The following is a 23,283-nucleotide window of genomic DNA, read 5'->3' as shown; positions in this document are numbered from 1 at the left end:
TCTTAACACGTAGTATATATAATCTGCAAATGTCTCACTAACCAGTATGTCATATGCCCAGGTACTTTAATAGAGCAATATCCCAATAATGGTGTTGTACATGTGTGTAACATTGTACACTTTTCCAGTTATTTTCATGTATGTGCTGCTTACCCCTAGAACCCCATGAGATACACATATGGGTTTTCCTTTTGGAGCTGTCACACTTGTGAGGTGATGAATGAACGAGGGCATGCCAGAGCCGGCACCAGAACTGGGATCTCCGAGCCCCCATGCAGATGTCCCCTCTGTTACACCAGGGGCCTCAGATAAGGGCAGCCTCTTCTGTCCTCATGGGGATGTAGCTTAGTAGCTAATAAATGTGGTTATGATACCTTATCCACCAAGCACAGGTGAAGTTGTCATGCCCAGGACAAGTCATCAGAGGCAGTGGGGTGGGGAGCTGGAAATTGGTATAGGAACTACATGAAAAAAGTTTAAACTTGTATTTTAAGGGAAAGGCTCACTGAGAACTCTGATTTGCCATTTGCAGAATTTTCATATTTAGACCAATTATTTTTCAAGTTGTACTGACCCACACATTTTCAATTGGAACAGGTCATCTGGCAAAGGCACTGGGTATCCTGCAAAGTCCAACCTATGCCTGGAGTATATTGTCTGGCTGTTGGAGATGGTAACTCAGGGTCTCCCAGCAATTTGTCTCCTGACCCCTCACTTCTCTGCCATTGCTCTCACCAAGGTCACCCATTGTTTACGCATCTAGTAATTATGAATTGAGTTCCTGCTTTGCACCAGTGCATAAGACAGGGGAAAGTGTCCTGGCCTTATGGAGCTTGTGTTCTGTTGGGGAGACTGACTACAATTGGAGTCTTGCCTGCCCTCCCCTCCCTTGGCTCTACCTCCCAGTTTTCTTCTCCAAAGGCGCCTTCTCTTCCAGTCTCTAAAGCTGGCTCTCCTCAGCTAATAATTAAATTGACACAAGGCAGATTAACAACAGGAAAAGAAAAATTTAATTTGTATACATAGAGGTCTTGTAGAAACGGAACCCCCCCGCCCCAAAGTGACCAAAGCGGGCTGTTTATAGATGACTTTTAGACAAAGAAACAATTATTTGTGAAGATTTAACCAAATAAAGGGGCTTTGCTTGGGGTAGCAGACTCGTGAAGAAGTTTGCTTATATGGCTTCCTTAGCCTTGAATTCTCTAGCTCTGGTGATAAGGATGCTTTCTACCCTACTGGTTTATACAGAGGAAGCTTTCACGTGGGAGATTTATTTTCTGCTTTCAGAAGGGAAGGCAGGGGGCCATCAAAGTATTTTTTAAAAATATTTTTCCCATCAGCTATCTCTCAAGTAACTTTAATTCAAAATCATCAATATGCCATTGAACATGTTTTGGGCAGCCTGCCCTGGGCCCAGCATACTTACAGGTTGTTTGTGGCTCCTGTGGAGTTTTCATATAAGATCTCCCATCACTTGCAAGTGACTATGCTCCACTGAACATAAACTTTTAAAAAGAGAGATGCAGAGGGTTTGATGGCAGTAATGTAACTTTCCCAAGCATGACACTCGACGGTGTCTGCAGGAATGAAGAGCGGGCGGGGCTGGTAGGTATTTTCCCGCAGCCCCTCCCAGGAGAAGACTGGAGGTTGATAACTGACATGCGTTCACAGCTTGGAAACCAAGGATCTTTTTTGTTGTTGTTCTTTTGCTTTGGTTTTGATTCTGTGGGAGTGTTTCATGTTAGGACTTACTGGAATGGTGTGGGTCTGAACTTGTTTGCGAGCATGTAGGCTTGTAGTCCTTTGCTGAAAGCTGCCAGTCCGCAAGAGGTGGATGATGGGAGAAACAGATGCTTACCAGGGTCACCTGAGAGAGTGTGTTGTATATAGCATGCTTCTTCCAGAAGACTTCATTCACTTGTTTAAAAAGATATTTAAACATTCAGTATTTTGAACAGGTAATACATTCACATGATTTGAAAACAGAAGGTATGAAAGGTTGATCAGTCTTTCTCCTATACTGTCTCCCAGCCGCTCAGTGTCTCCTTGTCTGAAGGCAACCCATGTTACCTGTTTCTTGCGTTTATCCCCCTGAGATATTTCATGCATATACGTGCAAATAGATATATCCCTCTGTGTATCCCCGTGAATTGTTTGCATACAAATTGTAGGATACTATACACATCCTCCTTTCCTTTGCTTTATTCAATGAATTGTAATTGGCTTAACCTACCCCCTACTGATGGACATTTAGATTATGTTAATCTTCTGCTCTTAGAAATTATTCTGCAGCAACTGGCCTGGTTTTATTGTGCAGGGTGCTTCTATCTGCAGGACAGATTTCTCTAAGTGGCACTGCTGGGGCAGGGCATACGTGCCCTTGTAATTGTCACAGCTGGAACAGAATTGCCCTGTGTTGAGGTTGTGCCAGTGTGCCCTACCCCCAGAGGAGAGAGAGGGGTCCGTAAGGACTGACCTTTAAGCACCCCGTGACCAGTGCTGTACCGGCCTCTCCCTCCTCCCTCTTCTCCTGGCCCTTCTTCTGAGTTTATCCTGCTCTTCTTGCATTCTCTCTAGGAGCTCTCTGCAGTGGCTCTGTTTGGCCTTTGTTCTTCTCTCCTTCAGCGTAGGTTTATAGAATCTTCTCTTTTTCACCTGCTCTGGGTTGTGTCTCTTACCAGTCTCCTGGGAGTCAGGGAGAAAAGCAGGAGGTGGCTGATGGCGGGGCAGTGGCGGGAGTCTCCACACCTCTCCTCGTCCTCCTCACCCTCCACTTACAGCCAAAAACAGGGTCCCTCCCAAGGCAGCCTGGGACTTTGCATCTCACACCCCACACTCAGCCTGTTCTCACCTCCTGAGTGAGGGCTGACACAGCCCTCGATCTTGCGCTGGGCTCTGGATCCACAAACTCTAACAGTGAGGGCACTGACAGTGTACAGTTACATATCAGGTTAAACAGAAAATCTGCTTTTTGTTCTGCAGTAGCTAGAATCATCACGCTGTGGGAAGAAAATTTCAACTGGGAAAACTCAGGCCTTCATAGTTTATCATCAGAAATCATCAGGGAAACTTGACATACGGTGATTCTGATGGTAAAACAAACATGTGTTCAGATTTTAACTAATCAATTAGTGAGGGAACCAGTAAGATGTTGCAACTGGTTCAAAAGAGAATGCAAAGAATTACAAATACGCTGGTCTCGGGAAAGTAGAAATAAACTTGCTTATTAGATATAAAACTGGCCAATATAACCGAATCTCTGCTAGACATAATTTATTGGCATCACTCTCAGTGTTCTAAGACTTACAGTTGTGAAATAGCTGAAAAACAGAGCAGATAACCTGGAATTTCATTGTGCATGAGACAGGATACCTCGCTCTCTCTCACCTATTTTATATTTTTATTTTGGTAAAAATTTTCTATTTTTAAAAATTATGGTAAAATGTACATAACACAGAATTTACTATTTTAACGGTATGCAAGTGTTCACTTCACTGGAATTAAGTCCATTCACATTTTTGTGCAACCATCAGCACCATCCATCTCCGGAACTCATCTTCCCAAATGGAAACTCCGTACCCATGAAACACTTACTCCCTGTTTCCCCTCGCCCTGGTCCCTGGCAACCACAGCTCCACTTTCTGTCTCTGACTTTGTCACCCATTTAAAAATCTCCAGTTTTTCCCTACCGAGAGTAGAGGAAGCGAATTGCATTCACCATCTCTGTGACCCTGGCCAAGCGATTAGCCTCCTCGAGCCTTGGTTTCCTGTCTGTAAAATCAGCCTAACACCTACCTCAGGGGTCTGCTGTGAGGGTTAAATGAGGTAATCCACGCAGAGGGCTCGTACAGTGCAATAAGGATGTAGAACAAGCTCAGTGGATGTAGTTATTGTTATCATAATTACTGTTTCCTCACTTGACTCCATGGTCCCGAGAACAGAAGCTCCCGTAGGTCAGCATTCTCAGTATTGACCTATTGACCACACGTGTGATCACCTGGAGAGGCTTCAAAAATACTGATGCCCAGGTCCCATGCCCAGAGTTTCTGATTTAATTGGTGAGGGGCGTGGCTGGGGCTTTCTCAGCGCCCCTGGTGACTCTAGTGAGCAGCCAGGTGGGAGACTACTCACTGTTCCAGGGGTTCCTCTCCTGGGTCCCCGAGCCCTGCGTAAGCCATGGGGCGACCTCTCTGCCAAGCGCTGGGTGAGTCAGTGGCGCTCTTTGTGGAATACCACGGAAGAGTGATATTCTCAGTGCCATGATTCAAGCTAGAAACACGTTTACCTGCAGGAAATACTCATGGAGTGTGGGAAGGCAAAGCATGCTGTGAATTGTGTGGCTTGCCTGTGAGATGTGCGTGGAAAGTTAGTGGGTCAGTACTAGGAAGGTCTCAGTGTAAGTGTTAACTTATGATGTTGGGGGTGTTAATTAGGCAGACAGCCCAGTGACGAGGGCTTCAGCAAAGGTAGGGCCCCCCCCCCAAAGATGCTCTTAGGAGGGAGGAGAGGGGACCTCTCAGTGGGAGAGGGCAATGTGAGAACTGGTATAGTGAGTCAGACAGGAGTCCCTACCTGGGCCTGTGGGAAGATGTGCTGTAATGGAGGGGAGCTGGCTCAACACTTCAGGGATGGACCCTCAACCTTGACTCAGGCATCTCAGGAGAGGCTTTGGGGCTGCTGTTGGAACAGGGATCCCGGGGTCAGCCTGAGAATCTTAGCTGTTCTCTCACTGCCTTTGGGGAAGTCTTGGAAGAGGTGCCTTGCCCTGCAGGGCCTCTTCTGTTCCCTCTTGCTCATGTTTGCAGTAGTGTTCGGCAGGGGTGAACACCAGAACTCTTTCCCAAGCTCTGAGCAGGCCTGGTGGATGCGGTGGCCTGCGAGTTGACACAGCAAGTCGTGCACCGTTCCCCATCCCCGTGGACCATCTGAGCAGTTTGCACGCTGTTGCCTTAGCAGTCCGCACTTAAAATGGAAGCCTCAGACTGCGCAGCTGACTCTTTTATAAACTGGATTAATGTGCTGGTAACACCACCTAAAGCCATATATTTGTGGGTCCTAACCATGCTAGAGGAGAGATTACAATGTCACAGCACAGCCAGGGGCAGCATTTAAAAATCCTCCCTAAATACCTGTATCTTAACTGAACAAAATGCATGGGAGGATCACTGGTTTCCAGGCCAGTCGTTGGTCTGTTTTAAGACTTCAAAGTGCCATCGCCTAATCCACGTTCTGGGGTGCCGTACGGTGAGGAGGCCGGAGGGGGAAGGAGCTTTAGCAGCCACTGAGCTGCCTGCCTGGGCCTCTGCTCAGATGCCAGTGCAGATGGCCCGTTGGTGCTTTTCTCGCTCTTAAGCTGTAATGACTTAGGTTTCAGAAAATAAATGAAGCCAGGAACTTGCTTGGAGACGGAAAATTCTCTCTCAGCAGGCCTCTTGGTTTGTTTCCAATGAGAATTGGCTGTTACATGTTTAAGTTGTCATAAACCAAGGATATAAACCAAGATGGGTGAGGAGGTGGCAACTGTGCCTGGTCCTCTTTTAGCCTGTGTTTCCATCAAATAGAGCAACAGATAAAAAATTATACGCTATGAGCAACTGAAGTTTATTGCAAGTATGCAAGGCTGATTCAACATCGATCAGTGTAGTTCCCGTATCAATAGATGTCTTAGTCTGCTCAGGCTGGGTGGCTTAAACAATGAACATTTATTTTTCACAGTTCTAGAGATGAGGAAGTCCAAGACAAAGGTGCTGGTGGATTCAGTTCCTGATGAGGGCTGTCTTCCTTGCTTGCCCACAGCCACTGTCACTGGGTTCTCCCATGACAGAGAGAGGGAGCTCTGGTCTCTTCCTCTTCTTATAAGGACAATTTCCATCATGGGGTCCCTACCTGCACAACCTCATCAAGCCGTAATTACCTCCCAAAGGTCCTGCCTCCAAATACTATCACATTGGGGGTTAGGGCTTCAACATATGAATTGGGTTGGGGGGCACAAATATTTTAGTCCATAACAAGCCAAACAAGAAAAATTATGTGGTCATATCAACAGATGCAGGAAAAGCATTTGACAAAAATCCAAAACCCCTTTGAGCTAAAAACTCCCAACAAACTAGGAATTGAGGAGAGCTTTCTCAACACAACAAAGAGCATTTACAAAAATCCTGCAGCTAACATCGTACTTAATCGTGAAAGACTGAACAGTTTCTTTGTAGACAAAGAACAAGGAGGCCAGGATATCTGCTCTTACCATTCTTAGCTAATATAATGATGCACATTCTAGCCACTACAGTAAGGCAAGAAGAAGGAAGAAAAGCCATACATCTTAGAAGAGAAAAAATAACACTATCCCTATTGGCAGAAGACATGATTGTCTACATAGAAAAAATACCAAGGAATCTGTCCCCAAACTCCTAAAACTAATAAGAGAGTTGAACAAACCTGCAGGATACAAGGTCAACACATAAAAATCAGTTGCATTGCTATATTCTACTATCTGTGAACACGTGGAAATGGGAATTAAAAACAATACCCTCTATAGTCACGCCAAAAGAAATGAAATATTTATGTATTAATTTAATAAAACTTGTACAGGTTCTGAAGAATTATAAAATGCTGATGAAAGGAATGAAAGGAGACGTAAACACTTGGAGTTGCATATCATGTTCATGGATTAGAGAGCTCAACATAGGAAAGAAAACAGTTCTCCCTGAATTGACCTACAGGGTTCATGCAACTTCTATTGAAATCTCAGCATAGTGGGTTTTTTTTGTTTGTTTGTTTGTTTTGGCACATATAGAAGAGCTTATTCTAAAATTTATATGGAAAGGCACAGACCCTAGGATAGCTAACAGAATCTTGAAAAAGAGAGTAAAGTGGGAGGGATCCCTCTACCTGATACTAAGGCTGCTATATAGTTACAGTGATCAGAAGCGTGTGGTATTTGTGGAGAGATAAGCATGTAGAGCAGCAGAACAGATTGTAGAGAACCCAGAAATAGATCCACACAAATATGCCTAACTGGTTTTTTCCAAAGGTGCAAAACCAATTCAATAGAGGAACTTACAACAAATGCTATTGGAGCAGTTGGTCATGCATAGGTTGTAAAAAGTGGACCTTGATGTAGACCTTACACAAAAATCAACCCAAAGTGGATCATGACTTTCAAGGCAAAATATAAAATTATAAAATTTTTAGGAAAAAAAGAGAAAATCTTCAGGATCTAGAGCTAGGCAGAATTCTTTTTTTTTTTTTTTTTGGTTGGGGGAGGTAATCATATTTATTTATTCATTTTATTATTTTTTAAATGGAGGTACTGGGGATTGAACCCAGGACCTCATGTGTACTAGGCATACACTCTACCACTGATCTATACTCTTCCCCAGGCAGAATTCTTAGACTTGTTACCTAAAACATGATCCAGAAAAGGAAAAATTAATAAACTGAATCTCATCAAAATTGAAACTTTTTCTCTGTGAACAACTCTGCTAAGATGAAAAGATAACCAACGATCTGGGAGAATATATTTGCAAACCACATATTTGACAAAGGATTTGTAGCTAGAATGTATAAAGAGCTCTCAAAATTCAGCAGTAATAAACAGTCCTGCCTATTAGAAAGTAGACAGAAGACACAAAGAGACATCTCACCAAAGAGGATATACAGATGGCAAATAAGCTGGTGAAAAGATGTTGAACATCATTAGCCATTTGGCAAATGCACATTAAAACCACAACGAGGCGCTACACCTATTAGAATGGCTAAAATTTATAAAAAGTAACAAGGTGGGAGGGTGTGGCTCGAGTGGTGGACTGCATGCTTAGCATGCACAGGGTCATGGGTTCAATCCCCGGTACTCCCTCTAAACATAAATAAATAGATAAACCTAATTACCTCCCCCACCAAATAAAAATAAATAAAATCTTTAAAAAAATAAAATAAAAAAAGTAACAAGACCAAATGCTGACAAGGATGCGGAGAAACTGGATCTCTCACATATTGCTGGTGGGAGTAGAAAATGATACAGCCACTCTGGAAAACAGTTTGACAGTTTCTTATAAAACTAAATATGCAACTATCATTTGACCTAGCAGTTGCACTCTCGGACACTTATCCAAGAGAAGTGAAAGCTTATGTTTCCACAAAAGCATACACACAAATGTTTATAGCACTTTTTTATAACAGCCCCCCAAACAGAAAAAGCCTGCAGCGAATGAATGGGTAAACAAATCATGGTACATTCATACCGTGGAACTCTACTCAGAAATAACAAAGAACAAACTAGTGATATATGCAAAGTTACACATTCTATTATTCCATTTATGACATTGAAAAAATTAAAGAAATGGAAAACAGGTTTGTGGTTACTCAGGAGTTAGGGATGGGGATGGAGGGCGGGGGAGGGGAGGGATCCTCAGTGATAGAACTGCCGTGTGTCTGAACTGGATCAGTGTCAGTATCCCGACTGTGATACTGCACTGTAGGTTTGCAAGATGTTACAGTTGGAGGAAAGTGGGTGAAGGATACATGGGAGGTCTCTGTATTTCTTAAAACTGCATGTAAATCTACAACTATCTCAAAATAAACAGTTTAATTTAAAACCATTACAAAGGGAAGGGAGGAACAACACAAGTCTACAATTAAAAGCTATTTGTGTCCTAAGGGCCACAGTTTACAACCTCAGTCTAAAGCCCACCAGCGAGTCCCAGGGTCTTGGAGTCTGGCCGATGCAGCTCTGGAACATCTGCGTCCCTCTGCCCCAGGCGCAAAGTGACACTACTAGGCATGCATGCCTCCAGTTTTTCCATTGCTTGGCCCTGAGTTCTGGTGGTGCATTTCTGGCATTTTTATGCCCTGTGTATGTTGTACCCCAACCCTGACACTTTCATGCATTGGAGCAATATTCTTCCGGGCCCCTTCTGGGCTTGTCAAGAAGGAGCAGTGATTGTTTGTGGGAAGGTTGGTAGGATGTGTGAGTGGCACTGAGCTAGCAGGGGCAGTGACCTTGTCTATATCATCCTTGGATTCTCAGTACTTAGCCTGGCTCTCAGTAAATGCTTGTCAGGTAAATTACACCTACTACCTTGACTACAGAAAACAATTCTTAGATATCCATGTAATGGTCCCTTCAGAAGACAGACCTCTGCCAGAGAGAAAAAGGAGCTGCTTCTATAAAAGCAACCTCAGAATCTACAAAGCTTTAGACATGGAAGAAGATCTGAGTGGAGGAGAGGTCATCCCAGCCTCTGCTCTGTGCCTGGGCATCGGGCTCTCCCTGTGTGGTTCTCTCACTTTGCTGGACACAGCCTGACCCCAGGGTGACCACTTTCATCTCTAAGACAGAGGTGGATTTACCCTGAAGTTGATGGAGTTTAGGCTTCAGGGCCCTTGCTTGCACTGGCGCCTTTCAATGCCCCCAACTTGATTTTGTATTTGTAATTTTTAAATCTTTTTCTTAAGGAAAGACTCCAGAATTGTGTATATTTGAGGCCTCATGAAATTTGCATTTGCCCTGGTTAAGGTTCCTTTGTAGAAACAGCCCCAACTTTTACTTCTCTTAACACAACTAAGATAGTCTGAAACTTTTTCGAATTCTAGGTACTAAGGGAGGACAAACAGGAAAGAGACAAAGACAGTACAAGCATTAAAAAAAAAAAAAAAAAAAGGCAATGCAGTGCCAATATATATTTCTTATTCTCTAGTAAATAGCTTATTCCCAGCACTCACAAGCTCTGGGAGACAGCTGGGCTCCTCACTTCCCAGCACCAGGACTACTTCCACATAGAGATGCCTTGTGATGATGCATCACATGAAAACTGCTGGGTCAAGAGCACGTGCCTTGAAATGAGACAATCTGGGTTCAAATATCATTATACTGCATAGCACCTGTGCACTTGGACAAGTTATTGCACCTCTTTGCCTCAGTTTCTATGTCTGTAAAATGGAGCAATAATAATAGCTACCTTACATTTACCAGTGTAGTCTAGGTTATGCTGCAGTAACTCAGCATCTCAAAAGCTTAAAAAAGTTTTTTTTTTAAGGTTTATCTCTTGCTCATGTTTTATGTCCATTGTGGGCCAGTGGGGTTGGGTGGGAGAGTAGGCTCTGCTCACCATGGCCGTTACTCAGGGCCGAGCTGATGGAGGCCTGCCATTTGGAATACTATCTGTTGGTTCCAGTGCTGCAGTGGAAGGGAATGTGGAGAACTGCCCGTTAGCTCTAAAATGCTTCTGACTTAAACTGATACATCACAGACTCATTTCATGGCTAGAGCAAGTCATGTGGTCACATCTAATTTTGGAGAGGTTGAGAAATATTCTTCCCTGATGAGCTTGGAAGAAAAGGATGTGAGGAACAGTCCCATGTTTGCCACATATATCTTAGGGTGGCTGGGAGGACAAAATGGTATAATAGATTACCTAGAAGATAATAAGGACTCAGTGTTAGTTGTTATCACTGGGAAACTCCAAGAATATGAAAACTTAAAGTAAATGGAGGGTCCCAGCAAAATATCAGTTATAAAAATTGGACCCACCCACAAGCAACAAAAAGAAAATTAGATAAATTGTACTTCATCAAAATTAAAAACTTTTGTGCATCAGAGGATACTATCAACAGAGTGAAGAGGCAACCCATGGAATGGGAGAAAATATTTGCAAATCACGTATCTGATGAGGGATTAATATCCTGATTATATAAAGAACTCTAACAACTCAACAACAGCAAAACAACTCAAAAAAAAAAAAATGAGCAAAAGACTTGAAAAGATGTTTCTCCAAAGAAAGGATACAACTGGCCAATAAGCACATACAAAGATGCTCAACACCACTAGTTACTGGGGAAATGTAAATTAAAATCATAATGAGATACACACCCATTAGGTTGGCTATCATCAAACAAAACAAAACAAAAAAGAAAAAAGTGTTGGTGAGGTAGAAAAATTAGAACCCTAATGCATTGCTGGTGGGAACGTAAAATGGTACAACCACAATGGAAAACAGTATGGTGGTTCCTCATGTTAAACACTGAGTTATCATACAATTCAGCAATTCCACTTCTAGGTATGTACCCAAAAAAAGTGAGAGCAGGGATTTGAACAGGTATTTGTACATCTGTGTTCATAGTCAAAGGTAGAAGCAGCCTACACGTCCATCAACAGATGACTGGATAAACAAAATGTAGTATAAACATAAAGTGGAATATTATTCATCCTTAAAAAGGAAGGGGATTCTGATACATGCTTCAACATGGACGACCCTTGAAAATATTATGCTAAGTGAAATAAGAGAGACAGAAGGGGACAAATATTGTATGATTCCACTTATTTAAGGCACTGGAATAGGCAAATTAATAGAGATGAAAAGTAGGATTAGAAGTTAGCAGGGGTGGGGGAAGGAGGGAGTTATTGTTTAATGGATACAGAGTTTCTCTTTGGGATAATTAAAAGTTCTGGAATTGAATAATGGTGACTGTTGCATAACATTGTGAATATACTTAATGCCACTGAATTATACACTAAAATGTGGTTTAAATGATAAATTTTATGTTATGTATATTTGACCATAATAAAAAATTTTTTAATTCACTTAAGAAGCAGAAAACTTGAATTAAATTAGTCTAATTATCATAGAAAAGATTAGAAATGTGATTAGAAATATGGAAATAAGAGGGGACACTTCTTATCTCCCAGCCATAGTTCATCATGCACTTGGACTGCCATGGTTGGCTGTGTCAGTGTATCAACCCACTGAAAATACTGTCTAAGTGCTATGTGTGAGGAGCATGGAGACCACTAACTGATACCTTCTAACTTAGAGATAGATGTACTACAGGAACCAGTGGAATTCTTAACTGCCAGTCAAGGTGCCTGAAATACTTTGGTCCTTCTTGCTGGTGGACCGTTCTAGAAACAAGACCAACCCTGACAGTTTCTACATCACCTTGAAAGGAATTCTCTTTTTAATTAAGCCATTATATTTGAATAATGGATTCCTAACCATGTGCATTTCAAATCACCTCTCTAAATTATTTATGATTACTAGACCCTCCCCAAGGTAAGACTTAGAAAAGCATTATGAAGCTTTTTGGCATAAGAAACTGACCTTTTTAAAAGGGAGCGTGCTTATTTTACGGGACAATCCCAGTATCCCTGCCTGTGTGTGATTGGACCTTTGACCCTCGGTGCAGGAATTTACATCTGCCCCCATTACATTTTGTCTTGTTAAAATTAGCTGTTCTTCCAGCCTGAGGCTGTCTTGAATCCTGATTTTTGTCATCCTAGGACTTTACACCCTTGCTGCTTCTTGTCACCTACAGTCTGATTAAGATGCGATGTGTCACTCATCCAAGTAGACAGGCAGACAAAACACATTTCCAAAAAGGAAAGAAAGCTCTGAAGGCTTTTTAAACTATAATTTTTTAATGTAAAGTTTTATTTTCTCACCTTTATCCATGGCACTTTTTCTTTGCCCATTTTTTTCCTGAACGTCTTTCTAACTTTGTTTTCATTGAATCATAAGCCTAAGATAAGGACTTTGAAGTTTTGGACCCAACTCTACACCATTCCAGGCAGTTGAAACTCCGGGAACACTGTTTATGTTAAGCGGACCCTGGGGACACCTAAGAAAGTTGGTGGGGAATTTTGTACAATTTAAAACCTAAATAAGGAGCCAAGTGGCTAGGATTCTAGTTATTATTTGTTCTGCCACATACAAGATTTGAGCTCTTAAAAAATCACTGAACCTCTGTTAGCCCTATCCTCATCCAATTAAATTCTCAAAGACCCTCTTCAATCCAAATATTATATTGTTTCTAAAAAATGTGCCACTCCTTACTTTATTAATATTACAACTTTCTTACTCCCTACTTCTCTTTCCTTTCTTATTTCCTTAATGCTACAGGTAATATAGACAGACTTTACTTGCCTCAAAAAAGACTGCACCCCTGACCTATTGTATTTCTCAGGATCTGAAGAAAGGAACTGTTGTCATTTTGAAATTATTTTGCTAATTTAGGCTGTATCTAAATTCTTCCTGTTAAACTATTTCCCACCGTGTGGGTCACATCTCTGCAACCACCCTCCTTGTAACAACCCCTAGTTTAGATGGTTAAATTGTTTTATTTCTTCGAGCTAATGAGTCTTAATTCCTTTAGCCGCCTTTTGTCCCATGTTTCTGTGTGACCTTGAGCAAAAACATATCACTGAACAAAGGCGGTGTTCCAGGAATGGCTAAGCACCAGCACCCTTCCTCCTCACTTCTCTGGTCCACTCAGTTAGACCAGGCAGCTGCCCTGCGGAGTGTCCAGGCTTGGCATTCAGGGGGCAGGCATTTACGGAACAAGTGTCCATGGGGCAGGCATCCCCGGGGCAGGTGCTCATGGGGCAGGTGTTATACGTGTGAAAGTCCTGCCTTTCAGTAAGGAGGATCCAAGATACTTAAACAAGAGAGAGGAGCTGTGGCCCAGCCTCTGGGGCCTGGCTGGAGTAATGAGTAACAAGGGTCATGGTCCAGGGCTCCCAGGCACCATGGAGTCTATATGAAGAGTCTTTCTAGGCTTGTTTCTGTGGCTTGTGGTCTTCAGATGACCCCTGGCCTCCCTCCCTGGGGCTTGACCCCTTCCTAGGGAGATCTCTCCAGTGTAAGCACCTCAATCTGCCTGGAGCATCCAGTGAGAAAGGTTAAGTACCAAATCTGAACACATGGAGGAACAAAACACCTCCTTTTCCTTTCAAGGTGTATTTTAAGCTGGTTGCCTTTGACTGGGCTCCCTTGTCGTCCTCATTGGTGGAAGATCTTTATCTGAATAGGAATCTTCCTCCTGGAATGTTCCCTGACAGAGCCCCGCCCCCTCCAGCTGGTAGTTAGCCTCTTCCAAATGAGTAGCAGGGACTTTTCATTCTGAGCGCCCTTTATGATCGCCTGTGACTGTGATTTATGGGTCACCTGCTGGAACAGGAGTCGCTCTGATGTTCCCATGCAGCAGTTCTGCTGGAAGTCGGGTTGCACGGTGCTGCCAGGACAAAGCAGCACCCAGACCAGAGCCCAGAGTTGTTGACAGTGAGGCCACTTTTTTGTGGTTGTTGCCTGGCAACGCTTAAGGCTCGTTGCTGTTCAGTTCCCTGCAAGTGAGCAGGCTCCCAGCCCCTGCCTCTCCCTGGTTTGATCAGGGAAGTGTGCTCCCTGTAAGGTCCTGCGCCCTTTCTCCCCGCTGGTCTCAGATGGCCCATCCTGCCCCAAGGCAGGTTGGAGGAACCCACACCTTTAAAGCACCTTTAAAGCATGTAAAGAGAGGTTTATAACCTCTGGCTGCATGTTAGAATCACCTGGAACTTAAAAAGACACCCATGCCAAGACCGCACCCTAGGCTGATGGAATCCAGCCTTTTAGGGATAAAATTTGAGATTTTAAAAATATTTTCAGGCGACTCTAATGTGAAACAGGGTTGAAAACCAGTGGTTTCTGTTAGTGGCTCTCCAAATGTGGTCTCCTACTAGCATCATCTGCTTCTCCTGGGAACTTGTCAGACATGCAAATTCCCAGCCTTCACCCCAGACCTACAAAATCAGAAACCCTGGACTGGAGGTGGAGGGGGGCAGATATCTGTCTTTTAACAAGCCCTCTGCTGCCCAATAAAGTTTGAGGACCACTGGTTTAAGGCATAGTATTAATGCACAAGCAAGCTGGTTTTATGTGACCTAGAAGTGTAACTGGGCAAAAGCATCAATAGAAAAGATGCAGGGAAAAGACTGATAAAGATATAATCATTATATGGGGTGGTAGAGTCACAGATGATTTGCTTTTACTTTCCAAATTTTTAGTAATGTCATTATATTGCTTATATCCAAAAATTTAGTAAGTATCTTGCTTATATACTTTTTGAAGACTCAGGAAGTTCTGCGTTGAGGAGATGCAGTCTTTTAGTGTTCTGTATGACAGGACGGGATGAAAGCATCATGAGGAATGTAGCTAGAGGAATGACTCCTGCTTGGACAGGCCCAACACGGCAGTTTCCCCGGAGGGCCTGTAGCTGCTCCAGGGAGGGTTATGCTGGTCTGTCTTCATCTCATCCTGTAGTTCTCAGCCCCAGTCACTCATTACAGTCACCTGGGGAGGCTGTAGAACCCCTGCTGCTGCACCCCACAGAGCGCTGAGTCAGGAACTGGAGGGGGCTCTGTCATCCGGACAGGTGGACTGACAGACAAACAGACCAGCCTCCCAGGCAATTCAGGTGTACAGGGAGAATGGGCAACCTCTCTCCTCATGCCTGAGGTTCTAAGGAAACCGGATTATTTCCTAGCACCCTCAGAAGTCATCATCTGGGAGTCTTGGGAGCCTCCTGGGAGGGAGCACAGAGCCAGGGGAGACCCTCACCCCACAGCAAGCGGGCCACAGGGACCCTGGTGGGTCAGAGCATGGGGGCCGCGGTCCATCGGCTCAGGGGTGAATCCAGGTTCAGATGGCCTGTTGCATGACATGGAACCAGTGACAGTCTCTCCGTGCCAGTTTCTTCATCTGTAAAATGAGCTTAATGATAGTGCCGACCTCATAGGGTTGTTGGGAGGATCGACTGAGCTAATACATAGATGAGCTAATAAAATTCTTGAGATAGTGTCTACCATATAGCAGGTATCCTATAAATGTTGGCTGCTGCTGTCTCTTGCTCTTGTCCTCATCATTACTGGTCTTGCTGGGCCCACCAGGGCCTGGGTTGAGTTGGGTTGAACTGGTCTTTGAACTGGGATATGATCCAGACAAACCAATGTTCTAGAAAGTTCTTCCTCTTATCATTCATGGTACACAGTCTTTTATCCTGTTCCCGTTTCTTCCACTGGCCAGTCCTAGGGGCGTGGAGATGAGAGCAGTTGTATCCTTGAGTCTGGGTCATTCAAAGTCCCCTCTAAGGATCAGTGTTTATTTGCCCCTCACACTTAGGGGGGTTCAGCCTTCCCCATTCATCAGGCATGGCCTTGGACTATCCCTGTGTGCAGGGTAGGAACAGCTACTCCCCTGAATGACTCTATGTTTGTTGCTTTTCACTACAGAGTGTTCAGGAAAACCGAGCACATTTGTCTTCCTTTCTTGCTTGCTCTCCTACTTTGGTGGGTGGTGTGTGTGTGTGTGCCTGTATATTTGTGTGTGTGTGTGTGTGTGTGTGTGTAAGGGGTGGTGTTAGGAGAGCCCAGGGGACAGGATTGGACAGCTTCAGGGTCAGTGGGAAACTCGTTGCTACTGGCTTTGCTACTAGTTTTATTAGATGCCAGAAAAGAAGGCAGGCATGTGGGGGCGGTGCTGGCCTTCCTCAGAGAAGCCCTAGTGTCACTGTTGCGGCTGCGTAAATGCTCGTAAAGCCCCCAGGATGTCTACACCTCTTTTGAGAGGCTGAGACATCCCAGAACTTGAAGTCTGCAATCACCCGTACTCTCCACTTCACTGGTTGAGCCCCGAACTGTGGAATTTGTTGGTGGCCCCGGCCTGCCCTGTGACTGAGGGACACAGGCCTCTTTGGAATGGCCCTATACTGCCCAAGAACCAACTTGCTTCATCATTCATGGAAGACACAGTCCTGCCCTCAGGGAGATGGCGGGCGGCGCCCAGGGTGACACTCAGAGCAGACTGTGGTGGTTTCCTGAGGGGGAGCCAAAGTGCTGTAGGAGTGGAGAACACAAGCCCGGGACATTTCTTCTTGGAGAACTGGGAAAGGCGTGGTTTGGAGAAGGGTGTTCCCAGTAAAGAAGGCCCTTCCAGAGAGACATGGAGGTTTAGAACCTTGGATTGTATTTCAAAAATGGAATTGAATGAGCAGATCAGAACTGGATGGTAGGAACCTCGACCCTCCAGCTAGGGCTCATCTCGCTGTCCAGGTGATCTGAGAGCCAACTCTTTGCCCAGGTCTGTGCCATTGAAAATATCTCACTGATCTTTAAGGTAAAGGTGTACAGGTGTCAAGGAGGGGGACAGTTGGGGTGTCTTCAGGGGTGAGGACTGAGGACAGTTGGAGGGAAGGGAAACCTGTGGTAGGTGGTGCGTGTTCCCTCATTTATCCTACTTCAAGCCTAGGGGGCGGACGGTGAAGGCTATTCCTGTTTGACAGAGAAGATGGGCTGAAGAGCGTGTCCTGCACCAATCACACAGGTGTTCTTAGTCAGCGCTGAGGTTTGAACTAGGCTTGTCCGGCCCCAGGGCCTCTGGCCTCTCCTTTCTCCAGAGGGGCCTCTGCTGACTTGGAGTAGGAAGGGCTATCTTGTTAGTGATACAGCATTTCTAAAGAGCTTTTCTGGATGTGACCTGGTTTGAACCGCATCAGTGTTTCCTTCTCCTGCCTTTGGTTATTTGTGTTCACTTGGGGAAACCCTTTTGCCTCCTCGGGCCTCAGCTTCCATGCAGTAACATCTGGTTGCCGACGAGGCTGTTCCTCGGGGCTGCCCTGACCTGACCTGTTACTCTGCGGCCTGTGGCCTCCTTTCCAGCCTCTCTGGGGGCAGCTCCTCCCCGCCGTGGTCTGCACTTCCCAGTTCCTCAGAAGCACTTGTGTCCCCCGCTCCTGTCAGCCTTCCTCACAGTGCACACATCTTTGTTTCAGAATGCCCTAGAAGCTTTGTGAAGGCCACTGATTCAGCGTCCTTGACAAGGACACATGATGGCAGATGGAGCCTGGGGCCAGGCCCATTGAGTGGAACCAGGTTGTTTTGTTCCATCTAATCAGCTGTGGACATTTTGTCTGAGGAATAAAGGTTACTCAGCCGTGCGGAACATCATCGCCAGCCAGGGAAGGTCACGCCTTCATCTCATCCCAGACATGGCTGTTTTATGAAGGCTTTTTATAGCCCACTTTCTTGGGAGAAACTTTTCTTAATTAAGAATTCTAATTTTAAAGTGAGCTCTGACCTCTTTCTTTCCATAATCATTCTAATGCTTTTTGATTGCATTTTGTGGGTTGAAATTAAGATCCTTTATTGTCTGCTATCTCTGGTTTCCTCCAAGGCTGGTTACCCATGGCCAGCCGGCACTTTATGGAGATCATAAACGGGTTTATCCAGCTAGAATATTAGTAAAGTCTTTGGGAAGTTTTATCAAGATGCTAAAAAGGCCCAAGGCCATGTGAGACTCTGATTCCTCCAGGATTTTTTCGGCAGAGGTAGGGGCCGTGGTTAAATGCTGTTTGGAGCAGAGGTGGAAACAATTCTTCATGGTGAACTTGAAGGAGAAAGCAAAGGGAACATAATGTCTCCTCTGGAATTTGGAGAATTTGGAGTTTGGCAAGGTCGGTTCTCCAGATAGTGTTGACTTACACTGAGGAGGGTTATTCTGGGTGTCCCCCGCCGTGTCATAGCTCAGGAGCCTGCTTGCAGGGAACAGTTGTCTCTATGACTCAGGGACAGGGCTGAGAAGCCTACTCAGGTGCATACACATGTGTCCTGCAAACCACTGAGAGCAGTCTGAAACCCATCAGTGGGAGAGTGAGTGAATAATGAACTGGCACTACTTGTGACAATATTTTTTATTTTTATTTATTATTATTATTATTATTTTCAATGAAGGTACTGGAGACTGGCCCTTGGACCTTGTGCATGCTAAGCACATGCTCTACTGCTGAACTATACCCACCACTCTGACAATTTTTTTAAAAACTCAAAAATATAATGTTGAACCAAGAAATTGCTAAATGGTATTGTACAGTTTAACACAATTTACATAAGATTTGAAGACAATCAAAACAATATTTATCTATTGTGTATGGCTGCAAACATGTAGTAAAATGAAATGAAAGGCAAAGGAGTAACAAACACCAAATATGAGTGGTTACCTCGGGGACAAGGGGAGATGAGATCTGGAAGGGGTTCACAAGGAGCGGCGGCTATGGTTTTTCTAATTTTTTCTTAAAGTCGTTGGTGGGTATGTACATTTAAAAATAGTATTCATATTTTTAAATGGCTGAAATATTTTGTAATTTTAAAATTTGTTTTTAAAACAGGGAGGATCTGTTCTGATGGCTTGCACAGCATTTTCAGTTTTGAGGACTTACTAACCAGACTTTTCTGGGACTGATTAGCTTAACCCTTTGCTGCTGTCCCATCTCTTACCCTGTCAGATTCACTGTGACCTCTTAACCATCCCTGAGTATCCAACCAGTGGGGAAGTAAGAGAAGACATGAAACCCCTCACTTTCCTAGTTGGGTGAGTGGGGAGTAGAAATGATGAACTGAAGGAAGTCTTCACATTTTGAGCATATTTTGTTCATCAATCACAATGCCAATAGCGAAGGTTAACTGAGACAAACTTGAATTCTGGGTAAATCCATAAGTATCTCCTGCCAAACTGAAGGAGGCAGGGAGTGCCACTGTGCAAACCTTGCTCTAGGCCCCCACCCCCAGGGGAGTGGTTGTGATGTCTGGTTCTGAAATCAGTGTTTGCTCTGCATTAACAGCATGGCCGGACCCCCCTGCATCTTGCTGCCAACAAGGGCCATCTTTCTGTGGTCCAGATCTTGCTGAAGGCTGGCTGTGACCTCGATGTCCAGGATGATGTGAGTAGAAGCCATCACTCTATCAGGGGATGTTTATCAAGGGGGCTTGTCTGCCTGGAATCCCACAGTGTGTAACCAGCTATGGGGGGTGGGGACAGTAGCAGATGCTCGCTAGCACTTGGTAGCTGCATCTTGGTAGGAAGAACTTCCTCTTGAAGACCTGCTCTGGGACCCATCCTTAGTAGCAAGTTTGAGTTTGGGAGTGGAGGGTGGTTTTCCCTTCTAGGTTCCCATCTAGTACTATTATTTCCTATCTAGTATTATTTAAGTACAGAGCCTTGAAGGGCATTTTGTCTGTGTCCTGTCTCAGTATAAAGGAGCACACCAAACACACACACACACACACACACACACACACACACACACTCACAAGTGAGTGTGGGCAAGGCCTGCTAGAAATGTGTTGTTGACCAAACTTGCCCCTGGAGAAAAGGTGGGGCTTAAAAACTAAATTTTTTTTCTTTTCTTGCCTTGATTTTTCTTACTCAGTATACATTTAGTTAAAAAGAATCAACTTAAAGGAAAAAAACAGGACACTGATCTCATGGAATTGGAGAAAAAGGTAGCCTCCAGAAAGAGTTCACTCTAGTGCTACCACCATGATTGAGACTCAGTCTCTGAGTCTCTTTAGTCAGATTATCTAGAAAGAGATTCCAGTTGGCTCCTTTGGGGTAAATTCCTGAGTAAATCAGCAGTGGCTGGCATGGAGTCATGTAGTACCTGGGGTTGCCCTGTTGGGTCTTCAGGGAGGTGAAATTCAGAAAAGGTTATGTATATTGTCCTCCAGTGAGCCACTAGCAGAAGGTCCTGATGATAATGCAAGAACTTTTGTGAGGAACACAGAATCTTTGGAGAGTTTGCAGTTACAACCCTTTCCAGGTTCACCTTTGATAACTGTGGTTATAGAATGTTATCAAATTTCAAACCCTCAGGTGTGCTAGGTGTGGGTCACCAGAGCTTCTAGTTTTCTTTGGGTCTCTGTGTAATGTCCTAAACCTTGGCAAACACACGAGAATAACAGCATGCTCAAAGAAATAACTGAATATGTCATTGTTTTATACATGGGCAGCAGGCTGTCCGGTGTCATTCATAAATTTCTGGTTATATTTGGAAACTGTTGAGTCAGCAAGGGTGTTATTTTTCAAAAGATGCTGATTTAGCTTTAAGCTGTTGATGTTTACCTTGGGTCTCGATACTTTTTTCCTTCTTTGCACTATAGTCATCATAACATACCTGATTATATCTTATCCTTACGTGACAAGAGCAAAAATACAGGGAGAGAGAAGAGATTCTGACCACAGGAAAGGCAGAGCATTGAGTTGTTGGTGCAGATATGTTGGGATGTATCTGGTCTTCTCTGCATAATTAAAGCCCTTGTTTGCCACGGTGGCAAGGCTGCAATACCAGGCATGCTAACCCATCCCGACTCAACACTACTGCCTCAGGTCTTGAGCTCTGAGTACCACTGTGTTCTTCTGCAGCAAAACTCAGGCTGACTTTCTAGAACTGCTGCTGTTTGTTTCAGGCAAGATAGGAAGTAAAAGAATCAAGAATTTTCACAACATCACCAAAGGGGGACATGTCTGCAAGAGGAAAGCCAGCTCTCTTTTAGACAGGAACTGTCTCTTTCATTTATTGGAATTATTTCTTTTTTTGCATCTTTCCCTTAGTGTAGACAATGTGTACATTGCTTCTCCTAGACAACTTAGAACAAAACAAAACAAAAACACAACAGCAACAAGGCAGTGTGAAAACAGTTGGGAATGGAGAAGACTGACTTGACCTTTACTAGTTCTGAAGGAATGCTTTGGCCAGAATATGGTTCATGTCTGTCCTCTATATGTTTACTATGCTTGTTGATCAGCCTTGAAACTCATGCAGGAATTCAAGGAGGAAAACTCTTTATGGGTATTCTTTTAAAAAGCTGGGAGATTAAGTATTTATTTCAGAATTATTTCAGAAGTTACCTGTCTTGGATGATGGGTATAAATAGAGAATGTTAATGTTATGAAGAATTTACTCCTAACTTCATGTTCTACAGATACTGTTCTTTATATCATGGTAAAGACTGAAAATTAGTTGAAGAATGACCTCCAGTGCCCTGGAGTGGGATTATTATGAATTTGAACCTGTGGAAACCAGTTCTTTAGAATATGCAACTCCAGGAGCAAGTTCTCTCTTGCTTCCTGCCAACCCTGTCAACGCTCATTGGAGCTCTCACGCCATCTCTGATTGGTCCATGAGCAATCACACAGCCCCCACCTCAGAAATAGTCCAGGACCCTGTGGCCACGGTAAAAGGCATGAAGGAAGAAAAAACTAAGAAAAACCAGAGAAGAAAGGCTAGGAAGAACCCTAGAAGATCAGAGAGAGAAAAAGAGGTCAGCAATTGCTTTGAGCACCTACCCTGTCTCGAGCTTCCTTGCCACGTGTCTGCCTGTGCCACCTGGGAGGGATTCCTCCAGAAGAGGGGCGTGCTCCACCTTTGCATGACTGGGTTCCTTCTGTGAGCTTGGCTTTGGAATCTGCCCACACTGTGCTCACTCTTTTTCACCATGTGGGAGAGAACTTAAAAGCATTTCAGAACAAAAATTTAGACCTCAAATATTGCAAACCTCTTAAATCCCAAAGTAAGAGGTGGGGTGGGTATAGCTCAGTGGCAGAGTGCATGCTTAGCATGCATGAGGTCTTTGGGTTCAATCCCCAGTATCTCTGTTAAAAATAAATAAATAAATAAACAAACCTTATTACCTCCCCACAAAGAAAAAAGTTAAAACAAAATTAAAAACAAAATCCCAAAATAAGAAACACTGATGTCAGAAAAATCGAGAGGTGGCAGTTCATGTACTTTGCAAACAGGTCAGTTCACAGTCACTGTGGAACATGATTTGCATGTTCCAGATCAAACTGCTGAAGTGCTAAGCTGCTGATTCTGCAAGTTTCCTGGCAGAAGCTTCTTCAACAAATACTTCTCAGGTGCCCGTACTGGCCAAGGCACTGTGCTAAAAGCACTTAAGCTTGATGATGCCGTAAAGAGGCAGCCCCATCCCACAGAGGCACTTTTTTTTTTTTTTAACAAGCATGTAATTTTGTTTTGTTCTGGTTTTTTTTCTGGGGTGTAGGTAATTATGTTTACTTGTTTGTTTTATTTTTAGCAGGGGTAGGGGGATTGAACCTAGGACCTTGTGTACGCTAAGCATGCGCTCTACTAGCTGAGCTATAGCCTCACCCTGCACCTGATTTTTTTTTTTTAGGCCTGTCTTAAGGTTGATGGACTTCACAGGCTGCAAACAGCTTGGGCTGAGCGCAAAAAGCCTTCACAATTTGAATTCTGGCCCAGCTGTGCTACCCCGAATTAGCTAATTTTCTGAGGCTAGGCCCTGAACCGCACTGGGCCTTAGTTTTTTCAGTCAGTTAAATGAGAGAATTAGATGCCATGGCACTTGGAGCGCAGGAGAGGGTCAGTAAATATTCACTAAGTAAATGAGTCAGTGCTGCTAACAGTGCTGCACTCGTCCCACCTTCACCCCCTCCCAAGTGTCAGAACTTCATGGCTGATATTTAGATTGTATATAAATAAAGATGTCAGAGTTGTTGCTTTCGCCTCTTAATAAGTATATATTAAGGACACATTTTGTTCTTTTCTGTGTCATATTTCAAAGAGGAAATACTTCAAGTCAGTTTTCATTTTATAGGAGGAAGAGTTGATCCACAGGTAACTGACCCCATTTCAGTCGAGGGTCTCAGGTATTCTGCTGTGTTGTGT

The 23,283-nt window shown here is 43.9% G+C and overlaps 1 protein-coding gene across 12 annotated transcripts in view; it reads left to right on the top strand.

The window, feature by feature from the left end:
- The window catches only part of ANKRD6 (ankyrin repeat domain 6), a 196,320-nt gene that overhangs the window by 115,373 nt on the left and 57,664 nt on the right, over positions 1-23,283 (top strand). For 9 of the 12 annotated variants that reach the window (XM_031456036.2, XM_031456044.2, XM_031456041.2 and 6 more), the window contains exon 1: positions 21,571-21,898. In XM_031456036.2, the coding sequence (XP_031311896.1) occupies positions 21,605-21,898 (294 nt within the window). In that variant the 5' untranslated portion in view covers positions 21,571-21,604. Of the gene's footprint in view, positions 1-19,419; positions 19,519-21,570; positions 21,899-23,283 lie in introns of those variants that run through there. The other 3 variants (XM_031456043.2, XM_010987694.3, XM_064486862.1) reach the window with 1 other exon arrangement.

The sequence above is a fragment of the Camelus dromedarius genome, chromosome 6 (genome assembly GCF_036321535.1).
Source record: "Camelus dromedarius isolate mCamDro1 chromosome 6, mCamDro1.pat, whole genome shotgun sequence".
Classification (NCBI taxonomy): Eukaryota; Metazoa; Chordata; class Mammalia; order Artiodactyla; family Camelidae; genus Camelus; species Camelus dromedarius.
This window is presented reverse-complemented; position numbering and strand designations above follow the sequence as displayed.